Genomic DNA, 15598 nt, shown 5'->3' with positions numbered 1-15598 from the left:
TGCTAATAAATTGCACTATTTTTAAACGGTACATCACTATATTAGTGCTTTTTTATCCTCATACCATCGGATACCGTTTACAACTTATGGAGTGCTGCCCTTGATATCCCTTACCGCTTATCACTTGTATACACATTTACTGGAGAGAAGAAGTAAGACCAACCCCAGGAGAAGTGGAGAGTATAACCGAGCTTTACCGAGGGATTTCCCCTAAGTTACAACGCTGGTTACCCCTGTAGGGGTGCCGCTCTCTGGTGAGTGCAGACTTTATTGAGAGGGAAGCACGGAATTTCCTCACCCAGCACCCACATCCTGAATCCACCACTGGGACTTACTTCTCTCTTTTAAGAGAATTGTTTGCACTTTGTTTGCACCATTGTTGCACCGTTATATATTTATTCTACATATCGCATTTTTGGACTTTGTACAACACTAATTACTTTTTATGGACTCTTTTAGATCATCTAGTTATATCACCTACTAATTTATTTAATCACCAGTTATCACCTATTTATTACAGTTTGTTTGTATACCAACACTTGGGAATTCTTTTAGATATTCTTATCAATCACCTAATTTTACCTTTTTACCTCACCTGGTGTCAATCACTATATATTCATTAGATTTTTCACCTGGATAATTCTATATTTATATCTACATACAGTAGCACCACCACTGCCACCTAGTGTTCAAAATATTTATGTTTTTTCAACTAGCAGAAGTCACTTTAATCCATTTTATACTACATCACTTACTAACGTTCTATCACAGTTAATATTTTGCATCTTATTTATTGGTTTTAAGGCATTGCTTTCAGTCACATTAGGTTTACACCTTATTATTTATCAATGTTTTATCTTAAGTAATGTATGTGGATTTAACCTATTTATTGGTTTAGCAATGATTGCCTCCAACTGATAGGCGTCTACTAAGAATATCATTTGTGGTATAAGTGTGGTGTACTAATTATATTTGCCTAGTGTGTATAAGGAACATTGTCTCTCCCATATATTTATTCTTATTACTTGGCAGCGCCAATATACCCTACTATTTCCCATTATCTAAATATAGCCTTATACTATATTTTTGGGGTAGGCTGCAGCCAATTAGCTTTTAACTACTTTTATCCATTTTGCGCGTAATTTTATTTATAACATTTTTTACCTGTTTGCAGATGACCATTTTTGGTCTGATCCCATAGATCAGGGGGTCTCCACATTTTCTACACAAAGGACCAATCTATTGTCCTTCAGACTTTAGGTGGGCTGGACTGTGGCCATTGGGAGTAGAAATTGTACTGGCATCAGTGGAAGTAAAGAGAGCATCATTGGCGTTAGGGGGAGGAATAGTGCACCATTGTTGGTGTTTGTGTCAGTGGAAAAAAATAGTACCCCCATCACTGGTGTCAATGCGAGAAATATAGCCCTGTTGTTGATATTGCTGTTGTAACAGAAATCTTGCCCCTTTGTTAGTGTCAGTAGGAGGAATTGTGTCTTGCATCAGTGGCAGGAAGAGTGCCCCAAAGGCCAGATGAAGGCAAACAAAAGGGCCGCAGTTTGGAGACCACTGTCATAGAGGGTCTGTCTTACCAAGTTCTGGGGGCACTGATGAAATATGCTCCTGAACAACACAGCATTGCATATATGCAAGCTGAAATTAGGTACCTGCGCTTATGGTGTTATCCACTATAAATTATATAAATAAATTAAATAAATAAATTATTTAAATTAGATTGAATTAAAACAATGAGCTGCCGCTAAACAAGAATTTTAAGTTCTAAAGTATTAGTGCATAAAGGTGTCAGCGCTGCTCAAATAATCCATACTAATTGGGTGTGTCAATATCCAATTAATCCCATAATGTTAACCACTTAAGCCCCGGAAGATTTTACCCCCTTCCTGACCAGGGCCTATTTTGCGATTCGGCACTGCGTGACTTTAACGGACAATTGCACGGTCGTGCGACGCTGTACCCAAACTAATTTGATGTCCTTTTTTTTCCACAAACAGAGCTTTCTTTTGGTGGTATTTGATCACCTGTGCAATTTTTTGATCATGCGCTATAAACAAAAAAAGAGCAACAATTTTGCAAAAACAACAATGTTTTTCACATTTTTTTATATGAAATTCCCCCCAAAAAATGTAAAAATCAAAATTTTTTAACATTTTAGGCCAATTTGTTTTCTGCTACATATGTTTGGTAAAAAAAAAAAATCGCAAAAAGCGTATTTTGATTGGTTTGCGCAAAAGTTATTGCGTTTACTAACTAAGGGAAACATTTTTGTCATTTTTATTGTTTTTTTTTTAACGAGTAATGGCGGCGGTCTGCGATTTTTTTGCGGGACTGCAACATTGCGGCGCACAGATCGGACTCTTGACTGACATTTTTTACACTTTTGGGGGTACCAGTGACATTACTACAGTAATCAGTGCTATACATATGCACTGTTACTGTAAAAATGACACTGGGAGGGAAGGGGTTAACTTTATTGGAGAGGGAGGGGTTAAGTGTGTCCCTAAGGGTGTGTTTCTTAGATTTTAAATATATAAAATATATCAATTTATAAATACATAAAGTGCAATATTAGTGTGCAGCAAATATATTATGCAAAAAACTTTTCTGTGATAATAACCACTTGCCGACCGCCGCACGACTATCTACGTCGGCGGTCAGCCCCTCACAGGCAAACTAACGTAGGGCTACGTTGTTTGCTTGTGAGGGTCTAGGGAGCGAGCGCGCGCCCCCCGGGGCGCGCTCCCGCTCCCGCGTGGTCACGGACCCCCCCGCGCGTGTGACCAGCGGACCCGATGTCCGCCGGTCACTCGGCGATCGGCGGGGGAGAGGGAGAATGTCAGGCAGCTTGTGTAAACAAACTGCCTGTCATTCTCATCGCTGCAAAGACACTGATAAAACGGATCTGGTATGTAGATCCGTTGATCAGTGTCCTTACAGCTAGAGCCACAGCCAATCACAGTAGAAACCACGCCCCTAGGGACACACACAGCCCCTCCCTTCCAAATAAAGTTAACCCCTTCACTACCAGTGTATTTTTACAGTAACAGTGCATATGTATAGCACTGATTACTGTAGAAATGTCACTGGTAACCCCAAAAGTGTCAAAAATGTCAGTCAAGGGTCCGATCTGTCCGCCGCAATGTCGCAGTACCGCAAAAAAAATCGCAGATCGCCGCCATTACGCGTTAAAAAAAAAAACAACAAAAATGACAAAAATCTTTCCCTTTGTTAGTAAACGCGATACCTTTTGCGCAAACCAATCAAAATACGCTTTTTGCGATTTTTTTTACCAAACATAGGTAGCATAAAATAAATTGGCCGAAAATTTTTAAAAATTTTGATTTTTACATTTTTTTTTGGGGGAATTTCATATAAAAAAATGTGAAAAATATTGCTATTTTTGCAAAATTGACGCTCTTTTTTTGTTTATAGCGCGTGATCAAAAAATCGCACAGGTGATCAAATACCACCAAAAGAAAGCTCTGTTTGTGGGAAAAAAAGGACGTCAAATTCGTTTAGGTACAGCGTCGCACGACCGCGCAATTGTGCGTTAAATTCACGCAGTGCCGAATCGCAAAATACCCCCTGGTCGGAATGGGGGTAAAATCTTCCGGGGCTTAAGTGGTTAAATAAACTCATATAAATAGTGTACATTAAATATTCCAAAAATTCTAAAACTTCAGTATTCAACAAAGAAAATCTCTTCATAAAAAATATACAGTGTTTAATAAAAGTGCTCATAAAGGGACTCTTCTTCTCAAGCCCCTCACTCGCCGGACTAAAGCGAATAGTGGACCTTTCTCAGCCATCCATGCTGACACTCTGGCTAGTGAACACTTGTGACCGCTTCAGAATCCTTTCAATCAGGCAAATTATGTGGCTATGAGATCCTCCTCTTCACTATTCATAGGGCTCCCCCCATGATAAAAAGAAGAATCTCCATGGTGTAATACCTTCCAGCAATTTTATTTATAAATAATAAAGTTACACTTACAAAATCAATGAAAAATAAGCGTCTTCAATGTATTCCCTGGTGTTGGACGCCGCTTCCGCGTCCGGCGTTCCAAACACCGGATGTGACGTATGACGTACGGGCAACGGCTTGTCGCGTTTCGCTCCACCAATCAGAGCGTCCTCATAAGCTATTGCGTCATCCGTACGTTCTTCCTTATAAATTCTGTACGCACCTCCCAGACATTCTATTAACGGCTCCCAATTTATATATTTATATATACATTTATTTAGCACAAATTAACTTTTATGCACTATTATTAAGCACTTTAACCACTTGCCGACCACCGCAAGTACATATACTATCGGTACGTCACTAGCCTGTGAGGCTCTGGGGAGCGAGCGCGCGGCGCCGGAGGCGCGCTCCCGCGCGGTCACGGACCCCCCCCCGCGCGTGTGAGCGGCGGACCCGATGTCCGCCCCTCACTCACGATCATCCGTGACAGCGGGAGAAAGGCAGGCGGCTAGTGCAGTGTTTTTCAACTCCGGTCCTCAGGGCACACTAACAGGCCAGATTTTAAGTATTACCTTGGGGAGATGCAGACTAGAATACTGCAATCACTGAGCAGCAAATGATATCACCTGTGATGTATTTCAGTTTTCTTGCAAACCTGGCCTGTTAGTGTGCCTTGAGGACCTGAGTTGAAAAACACTGGGCTAGTGTAAACAAGCCGCCTGTCATTCTCCCCTGTGTAGAAACAGTGATCATACGGTTCTACTATGTAGGACCGTTGATCATTGTTCCTACACCTCAAGCCACAGCCAATCACAGTTAGAATCATGCCCCTAGGGACACACACAGCCCCTCCCTCTCAAATAAAGTTAACCCCTTCACTACCAGTGTCATTTTACAGTAACAGTGCATATGTATAGCACTGATTACTGCAGTAATGTCACTGGTAACCCCAAAAGTGTCAAAAATGTCAGTCAATGGTCCGATCTGTCCGCCGCAATGTCGCAGTACCGCAAAAAAAATCGCAGATCGCCGCCATTACTCGTTAAAAAAAAAACACCAAAAATGACAAAAATCTTTCCCTTTGTTAGTAAACGCGATAACTTTTGCGCAAACCAATCAAAATACGCTTTTTGCGATTTCTTTTTATCAAACATATGTAGCATAAAACAAATTGGCCAAAAATGTTAAAAAAATTTGATTTTTACATTTTAAGGGGGGAATTTCATTTAAAAAAATGTGAAAAATATTGTTATTTTTGCAAAATTTATGCTTTTTTTTGTTTATAGCGCATGATCAAAAAATCACACAGGTGATCAAATACCACCAAAAGAAAGCTCCGTTTGTGGGTAAAAAAAGACGTCAAATTTGTTTAGGTACTGCGTCGCATAACCGCGCAATTGTCCGTTAAAGTCACGCAGTGCCGAATCGCAAAATACCCCCTGGTCAGGAAGGGGGTAAAATCTTCCGGGGCTTAAGTGGTTAACATTATGGGATTCATTGGACATTAACACACCCAATTAGTATTGATTATTTGAGCAGCGCTGACACCTTCATGCACTAATTGCATATATGCAGCAGAAGGGTTTAAAGGCCCACCAGCCCTGCCATTGAATATGTGCGTATAAAAAGTGTTAACTTTCTAACGGACCTCATTTTAACATTCTCTCCTCTAATCTCCTTTCTGAACATGTTTTAGTCCATTTATTGCCTCTTGTTGATGTTTTATCTTCTAGTTGATGCCAAGGGTTGCTGCCCACACCCCAAAACTGAGGTCAATGCTGAAACTGGTGGTACAGTCATTCTTCCGTGTGCAATTAACCTGAGTTCTGAGAATCCCAACAAAGTCTTGCTGTCTTGGGAGAAGAGGCTTGGCCCTGACAATATTGTTACAGTTCACTTCCAGGAAGGTGTTAACATGAATGGTGACCGAGTTAGAACATCCCTGCCTTTCTGGAAAGACGGGAAAGGTGACCTAAAACTTAGAGACATTGTGCCATCAGACAGTGGAATCTACACCTTCTCGATCACTCAGGTCTCTGATGAAGATAAGAAAAAATCCATGTGTTGTGAAGTGACCCTCATTGTGGACCCAGCAGAAGAAACTGTGGACCCAGGAGAAAAAAAATGTTGTCAAGGTGAGCAAGAAAGTAGCACATTGTGTGGTCAACAGTAAGAACATTTATGGAAATATATTCTCTTATGAAGAAAGATATTGGTATTCTTGTTAGTCCTATGCTTTTTATATTTCATTTTGGATCTTGGACAATTACATGAAATTTATATTGTAAAAATGTTATCTCTTGATATATGACACAATAAATAAATAAATAAATAAAATGTGGGGGTTTGGGTTTTGAACTCTAGTAGACTGTGGGTTGGGATATAAATATATATATATATATCTTAAGTCAAGTTTAAAGAAATGCAATATATGCGATTATGCATTTTTTTTCAAAGTTTTTCATAAAAACATGTTTATTTTCAACTTTATACAAGTATATTGTGCTTTGTTGGGCAAGAGACCCATCAGTGAATAGGTGAAAGAAAGTAAAGGTGTGACACTTGTGATTATGGTGACTTTAGAAACAACTTCCCAGACATCCATGCGTTTTGGAGGTTTCGGGGGGTGTCTAAAATCCAACGCGTTTCGGCTTCTGCCTATCCGGCTGTGCCTTTTTCAAGGGTTCACCATAACTACAATCATATTATTCATCATTAATACAGTATAAATAAAGTGGTTTCTTTTGATTGTATCACTTATATTCAGTAATCAAAAATTTACTTACATTTTTTGTGCAGACTTTTAAGATCAGTATGTGGAGGTACCTCTCTTTTTCCGGGATAGCAACAGGCTCCCTAAGAAAGATGGAGTGCGGGAGGGATTTGGTTTTCTGAAAAAAAAATGATTTAAGGGGTTAATACCATTCTTTTTTTAGGGGGAGGCTTTGGTGTCATATATATCTGAATCTCATGGGTACTCACATAGTCCAGAGTTGACAGAAAACCTTCCTCACAGTCTTTGGTGCCCTTAATAGCGGGCTGCCATTTTCCCTAAAAAATACATCGGGTAAACTATTGTGTTCTTTGGAAGTCTCAGCGAAAATTTATAAATCATTGTTCTGGAGATTTTTTTTACCTTGCATATGCTGTAGCTTGTGGCGCTAGAAGAATCTGTGTGTCAAAAAAGCAAAAACGAATGTTTTAGCTATGTCCATAATAACTATGGTGCACATAGTGATTGCCTATTCACAGCCTTAGCAAGTTCATTACCTTGTCCAGTAGGGGGAGTATGTGAAGAGAGTCTGCCAAGGATGATCCTTCTGCCGTCCTCCAGGAGGTGCTTCCTCTCCAGGCTTTGGAGATGAATAGCACGCCCCAGGGATCCCCGGCGTCTTTTATGTAGGCCGCGCATGCGCAGTGCTGCGCAGAGCGGTCCTACATGTCAGGGCGGAAGGACTTCACCCGTATGTACTGCGCATGTGCCGGAGCAGTTGCGCACGCATCGGCGGGGAGTCCGTTGTTCCGTGAAAAATCCATACCCGTGAGAAAACCATACCCTCGTCACTTCCGGTTCCGCTACGGAGGGTATGGATTTTTCACGGTAGTTACACTTGCGGCGGGTACATTAAAACACTTCGGGTGCAACATAAATCATGTCCTCTCCTATCGCTGTAACTTCCCTCATCTCCGGTAATAAATATAAAAGCGGATCACGGAGCCGCGATCGCCGTCACATTTACATCTCATACTCCCGCCGCCGCTTTTATATTTATTACCGGAGATGAGGGAAGTTACAGCGATAGCAGAGGAGATGATTTATGTTGCACCCGAAGTGTTTTAATGTACCCGCCGCAAGTATTACATTAGACACAGTGCCGTGAGAATTTCATGCCCACCGAGCATGCGCACTTCTCAAATTCTTTCTTCTTCAATCACGTATCTGTGGCTCTGAGCATGCGCACTGCTGCGCTGCTCAGCTGTTTCAGACCGGAAGTGACGAGGGTATGGTTTCTTCACGGGGTATGGTTTTTTAACGTTACACCGTTCGTTCCTGACATATATCAGAGCACCGCCGACATGGAAAGGAGGGGCCAGGTTAGACCAAGCCAGGCATAGGTGGAAAAGCTAGTGGCCCATAGAGGCCCCGCCTACTATAGCTGGGCTTTCCGTGTCTGGAGCAAGTTCCTGGATTTCCAGAGGGGATTGGTTCTGTTTCACTGATCTGAGTCTGCTTACACTCATTTCATATCATCAAAAAATACATATTAAGCCGTATTATGCAGTTTTCCTTTTTGGCTCACATCATGAGCTGTGAATTTTAAAGTGCCAATAACTCAATTTTTACAAAAGAACATTAAAATTCAACATTTTTTATAGTTCAATTATTTAAAAATGTGAAAAGAAAATATATAAACATATACAGTATAGACACCAATACTTTTGTGTAAATTACTCCATCATACCATTTTAGAGAATGACCAACATAATGGACACTCAATAGTGTTTTTAGGGCGACAGTCTTGACATGTTTCGCTGTTGAATTCGGCTTCCTCAGGGGATGTTTATTGTCACACCTACATCAATAGATGAATCAAGATATAATCATCAGTGTACATACATAAATTCAAATCAATGTAATTTGTCTGAATATTCAAATTAAGGTATATATAGAACATACATATTGAGATACAGTATATAGACATTCCAAGATGCCAGGCATTAAATATAAAGTATAATTTATTGCATTAAAATGCTACATTCTAACAATACATATTAAAGATTGATAAGGGGCTTCTTACCACTGTGCATTATAGATGTTTATAATCATCCAAATAGAAGCTTATATTGGAAGTAAGATCCACCCTAAGGCCCCTTTCACACAGGCGGACCGTTCAGATCCGCCTGTCTGTTTTTTTTGCGGATCTGAACGGTCCCCCCATGCATTCCTATGGGGCATCGGATGTCAGCGGAGACATGTCCGCTGACATCCGACCCGATCCGATCCGTCAAATCTGGACGGATGGAAACCCTATTTTCCATCCGTCCAGCGGATCGGATGGGATCGGGTGAGAACGGACTGACGGTCCGTTGACATCCGATTTCCCCCATAGAGATGCATGGGGAACTGTCAGCTGTGTCTCCGCACACAGCGCGGAGACACAGCTGTCCTCCTGCTGCTCAGCGGGGGATCGCGGCTCGATCCCCCGCTGAGAAAAACGGACTCCGTCCAACGGACGGAGTGTGTGAAAGGAGCCTTAGACAAATTCAAACAGAGAAGGAGACACACCAGGTGGTTAAGGGATGAGGTATTAGTAAGTTGGCCGCAGGAGGGAGAACTCAGATCCTAGTTCACTACAATATATTCCGTAAGTATATCAAGTAGTAAACCCATGTATAATGTATAATATCCCAACAATAAAAGATTATAGTTAATGTCGATAGTAACATTGTTTGTTCTGTAGCAAAATTTGGGTGCTGGGTATTACAATAGCAGTGGGATGACGGTAAACACTGTAATCTACATATAAAACAGTGGATGAATACCAGCAAATTGGTTCCTCCAGAGAAATATTCAATCCCAAGATAAGACTTTCCACAAGAGAGATGTTCAGTCCCCAGATCCACCCAAAGGGGCCTTCAAAGTGAGGGAAGAAAGTGGCCAAAGAAATCTGATGGAGGAGCGAACAAAGAGTAAACCTCTTCTCTATTATCTCTTAATAATTTAACCTCAATCTTTTATGTTTTAAAATTAATTAAAAATGTTAATCAGCCAAGTATGCAGTATGTTTTTGTCCTTTATATAGAGTTTATCAGTACTTATGAAAAAGCCTAATTTGCCCAGAATTCAACACTTATATGGATGACATGGGCTTGGTTTACACTGCAGACGGATGTGGCTGACAGCAGGGGTCCGGTGCATTCCTGTTCTCTGCTTCAGGGATTATTCAGGCCTGAATTTTTGGCTGGATTTGGACCTTAAATGGAGCCAAAGACGCACAGGAACTCAGGAAATGTGTGAACCGGCTGCACTGAGAGCTCATCGCAATCTCCTGTCATGCGAATTGGATGCGGGGAAACACAACCGCTACAGAGATGTGTGAACAGGCTGCACTGAGAGCTGGTCACAATCTCATGTCATGCTAATTGGATTCAGGGAAACCTGCATCGCATTCACACTAGTGGGAACCCAGCCTTAAAGTGATTGTAAAGTCTTGTTTTTTTATAAACAGCTGCTCTGTGTAATGGTTTTGCACAGAGCAGCCCCGATCCTCCTCTTCTCAGGTCCCTCCCTGGCGCTCCTGGCTCCTCCCTCCTGCCAATTTATCTTACAGCAAGCAGCTTGAAATGGGGGCATCCAAGCAGGCTAGCTCCCGATCAGCATCTCTGTGTGTCCATTCACACATGGAGCCGTAGCGCCGCCCCCTGTCTCCTGACTGGCTCACTGGCTGTGATTGACAGCAGTGGTAGCCAATAGCTCCCTTTTCTGCCAAAAGCCAATTTAGGAGTGTGAGTCCCAAGAGAGGCAAGGCTCTTGTGGACTTTGCTGGATTGAGATGGGGCTCAGGTAAGTATTAGGGGGCTGGGGGGGGGGGGGAGTGCTGCACACAGAAGGTTTTTTACCCTAATGCATGAAGGTAAAAAACCTTTTGCATTTACAAACTGAACCAAACTTTAAGCCGAACCTTTATTCTGATGAAAGGTAAAAGTAAAAGGTCTATTTTACTCCCCTGCCCCACCCATCCACAGAATTATATACCAATCTTTCCTTTGCTTCTGTGCCACTCTGATGGGCCATCAGGGGTGAAGTGAAAAGGCTGGCACTCTTGTTTATGGGTAAGCATATGATTTGCTTCCCCAAATGGAAGGCATCCATAGCCTTCTGTGAGGTCTGAAAAGTTGAGTTGGAACTTGCGCAGTGTGTTCCCTTGTTTCAGTGTCTGAACAGAGTGGAGGTTTTTCTCTGTATTGCAAATCGAAAAGGAAGGATCACAATAAATAAAACCTGTCACAAACATGGAAAATATTCGGAAGAGACCTCCAGTTGAAAACCAAATGTCAAGTCATTATGATCAGTATATCATATTATACACAGTAGGTAGCAAAAGATCCAGTAAATGCAAATTTCAGCTTTTTCGTAAGTCAGGCTTGCCTTGCCCTTCCAACCTCCCAAGTTACTTTATTGGTCCTTTAGGTCCCTATCACATGGGCATATCAGTGTGCTAAATTCAAGCAATTGAGACACGTTTTTAACTCGCCTCTGTTGCCTGTCAAAACCAGGCAATTGCCATCGGATCGTACCATACATATTGTCACTGCTGTGAAGTAATGCATTGTGGTTCCCTAAAAAAAAATGAGGGCATGTCGTGTTTGGCAGACAATGCCACCTGGCACCACACCCCATAGAGATGGATGGGGATGAGCTGCATTCATGTCCAAGGAATGTGGTTGTGGTGAGGTGAGGAAGGATGTCAGTGTAAGGGATAATTCACACTATTTGCGGTGACAGATGTTTTATTGCATGTTAAAATGTCAGTCACCCAAGGGACACACAGGAAACAATTGTTGCATTTTACTGCAGCACCCCGGCCGAATCGCCCTGCAATGTCAGGCAGTGCAGCATATCATGCCGCCTGACAAATAAAGATTGTACAAAACAGAACAAAAAAAATGGATGGCGCGGTGCTGAATCCTGCACCACACTGCCCTTCGCCTAGCCGGCAAAGCAGAGCAGCCAGAGACCTGAATAGCTCTGGCTGTTCTGCAATTTGGATGAAGGCCAGTGTAAATTGGCTCTTAATTGTGGCAGTTGGCATATCTCTTACCAATCACTAACAAACTGCCGACAACACGAATTACTGAGGATTGAGAATCACCTGCTAGGCCCATGTGAAAGAAGCCTTAATGTAGTGGGTGGCATCAGTGACCAATATGGAGGCTCATAAGGCATGAAGAGCCTAGGGCCAGGTTTGTCTTCAAACTCAACTCGCAAAAGTGAAAACTTGCATAAAAATCAGCTGCCTATTGCTGGATTTATTGAGGATTTTGACAAGTCATTTTCAATAAAGGAAAACTCTGTTTACAGTATGCTTTTACAAACCAGTTGTACATGTTGTACCTGTAAAGATGGAAGTAGGTATTTACTCTCTCCCTGCCTGCACTACCAAATGTCACACAAGTAAATAGCGATTTTTGCCTAGAGATTTTAATGAAACTAACATTTTGTAGGTGCCACATAAGGTAAAACCCAACTCTGGAAAACAAAATAAATTTACCTACTCTTTATCATATTAACCTCTTGTCACCCTCCCACCGTCAAATGAAGGCAGAGTGGTGTCCCCTGTCACCCATCAGTGACCATCGCCTGTCATCTATCACCCATCAGTGCCATTGCCTGTCATCTATCACTCATGAGTGATCCTCGCCTGTCACCCATCAGTCACCCATCAGTGACCGTCGCCTGTCACCCATCACTGACTGTTATCAATAACTAATCAGTGACTGTCACCTGTCACCCATCAGTGACCATTGCCTGTCACCTATCATCCATCAGCGCCTGTCACCGTTAGTCACCCATCAGTGACCTCCATCTGTCACCCATCAGTGACCTCCATCTGTCACCCATCAGTGACTGTCACCCATCAGTGACTATCACCTGTCACCTATCACCCATCAGTGCCATCGCCTGTCAACGTCAGTCTCCCATCAGTGACCGCTATAAATCATCCATCAGTGACCATCACCTGTCACCCATCAGTGATCATCACCTGTCACCTATCACTCATCAATTCCGACGCCTGCCACTGTCAGTCACCCATCGGTGACCGCCATCAATCACCCATCAGTGACCATCACCTGTCACCCAGTAGTGACATTTCCTGTCACCATCAGTCACCCATCAGTAACCGTCATCAATCACCCATCAGTGACTGCCACCTGTCACCCATTAGTGACCATCGCCTGTCACCTATCAACCATCAGTGCCGTCGCCTTTCACCGTCAGTCACCCATTAGTGACCATCATCAATCACCCATCAGTGACTGTCACCTGTTACCCATCAGTGACCATCACCTGTCACCTATCACCCATCACCCATGAGTGCCGTCGCCTGTCACCGTCAGTCACCCATCAGTGACCGCCATCAATCACCCATCAGTGACCGTCACCTGTCACCTATTATCCATAAGTGCCATCACCTGTCACCGTCAGTCACCCATCAGTGACCGCCATCAATCACCCATCAGTGACCATCACCTGCCACCCATCAGTGACCATCGCCTATCATCTATCACCCATCAGTGCTGTCACCTGTCACCGTCAGTCACCCATCAGTGAGTTCCATCAATCACCCATCAGTGACTATCACCTGTCACCCATTAATGATCATTACCTGTCACCCATCAGTGACTGTCACCTGTCACCCATCAGACACCCATCAGTGACCGTCACCTGTCACCTATCAGTCACTGTCACCTGCCACCCATCAGTGACCGTCAGCAGTCCTCTGTCACCCGTCACACAGCCAATCACCAAAGTACCATCATACAGTCACCATCATGTCCAAAAAAGAGTACATGAGAAAGCGTTTCAGAGCCTCTCCATGACTGATGAGAGCAGCGGGGAGTTCTCATCAGATTCCAATTCAGATTCTGAATCCATTGCAGAATTCAAACCAATTGATAGCAGTGGATCTGCGATGGAATTGGAGGAAGAACGGGTCTCTCCTAAAAGGGCACGGCGCTCTGTAAATCAGGCAGTCGCCAGCAATAGACCACAGGATCACATGCCCAGGCCTAGTACCAGCACTGCCACCACCGATAGACCCCAGGATCAAAGGCCCAGTACCAGTGCGCCACCAGTGATTTTTTTCCCATAGATTTGCAGAGCTTTATGTGTCTGATCGAACATATGTGTGGATGAGTCCTTGGTACACTTAACAGGCCGGCTAGGAATAAAACAATATATTCCTAGAAAAAGCGCCAAAATGTAAAAGTTATGTGAAAGAGCCACGGGATATTTGTATGTGTTCCGCATATATGGAAAAAGGGGGGGAATTTCTGCGCTAAAGAGTGATAATCAAAAATAAGTATGAACGAAAAAGCAAGTAAAGCAGCTAACACCAGATCAACAGACAATGATCAAAATACAACAAAAATATATGAAAAAGTGTAGCGCTAAAAAATAGTGACTAATGTACAGTGATAATAAATAGATAAAATAAGTGATAAAAAACCATGAAGGAAATAGTGTTTGAAAAGTCCCAAAGTAAATAAAAATGTCCAAAACAAGGTGTAGAAAATATCCAAGTTGGAGTAACGTGAAGTAATCCTTCTTGTGACACCCGAGGAAGTGTAGAGATGGGGACACCACAGTGCACAGGTGTAAATAAGCAGCTTACCAGAACGCCATGGCTACTCAACTTAATGAGAAAGCCTCACCAAGCATTGGAACAATCCATGTCAGCATCAATGACTTCCAATGGAAAATATGTCAATATCATGAAAAGATCAATCCCTCATAGCAATTCTGTGGTGGTCAGATGGATATATGAAGGAAATAAACCATAGCGTAATCCTGTAAAACATATAGAAAGGATTTATTAAAAAACTACTCACAAACAGATGATAAAAACAGGCATGTAGTAATGGTGGCTGAGAGTCCGATCGCCGCGTCCCACGTGTATCCAATCAGCATGTAAGTGTAGGGCCGGCAGAGGTAGGGGGTGTGTGGACGTTGCGTCTGGTGCCGCCAACGCGTTTCGTCATCAAAAGATGACGTCTTGGCGTGGCGGCACCAGACGCAAACACGTCGGCGGCACCAGAAGCAATGTCCACACGCCCCCTACCTCTGGCGGCCCTACGCTTACATGCGGATTGGATACACGTGGGACGCCGCGATCGGACTCTCAGCCACCATTACTACATGCCTGTTTTTATCATCTGTTTGCGAGTAGTTTTTTAATAAATCCTTTCTATATGTTTTACGGGATTACGCTATGGTTTATTTCCTTCATATATCCATCTGACCACCACAGAATTGCTATGAGGGATTGATCTTTTCATGATATTGGCATATTTTCCATTGGAAGTCATTGATGCTGACATGGATTGTTCCAATGCTTGGTGAGGCTTTCTCATTAAGTTGAGTAGCCATGGCGTTCTGGTAAGCTTCTTATTTACACCTGTGCACTGTGGTGTCCCCATCTATACACAACCTCGGGTGTCACAAGAAGGATTACTTCACGTTACTCCAACTTGGATATTTTCTACACCTTGTTTTGGACATTTTTATTTACTTTGGGACTTATCAAACACTATTTCCTTCATGGTTATCATTTATTTTATCTATTTATTATCACTGTATATTATTCACTATTTTTTAGCGCTACACTTTTTTATATATTTTTGTTCCGCATATATGAAGGAAGAGATTCCCAGCTCCAGCCCCCCGAGTGCCCGGCCTACATGGGCACAACCGGAAAAATTGTATGGGACCTGGCATACCCACTGCTGAACAAAAGTTATCATATATACCTGAATAACTACTATACCAGCCTGCCCCTTTTCAAACACATACTCCTTGCAAAAACCCTGGCCTCCGGAACCACCAGAAAGAAC

At 42.6% G+C, this 15598-nt stretch overlaps 1 protein-coding gene across 1 annotated transcript in view; it reads left to right on the top strand.

Moving 5' to 3' along the window:
* The window catches only part of LOC309555069 (uncharacterized protein), a 49007-nt gene that overhangs the window by 27473 nt on the left and 5936 nt on the right, over nt 1-15598 (top strand). Inside the window, exon 3 of the mRNA XM_082256895.1 lies at nt 5716-6117. Within this exon, the coding sequence (XP_082113021.1) occupies nt 5716-6117 (402 nt within the window). The remainder of the gene's footprint in view (nt 1-5715; nt 6118-15598) is intronic.

Source organism: Pelophylax lessonae, assembly GCF_965119305.1.
Source record: "Pelophylax lessonae genome assembly, chromosome: 4".
Taxonomy (NCBI): domain Eukaryota; kingdom Metazoa; phylum Chordata; class Amphibia; order Anura; family Ranidae; genus Pelophylax; species Pelophylax lessonae.
This window is presented reverse-complemented; position numbering and strand designations above follow the sequence as displayed.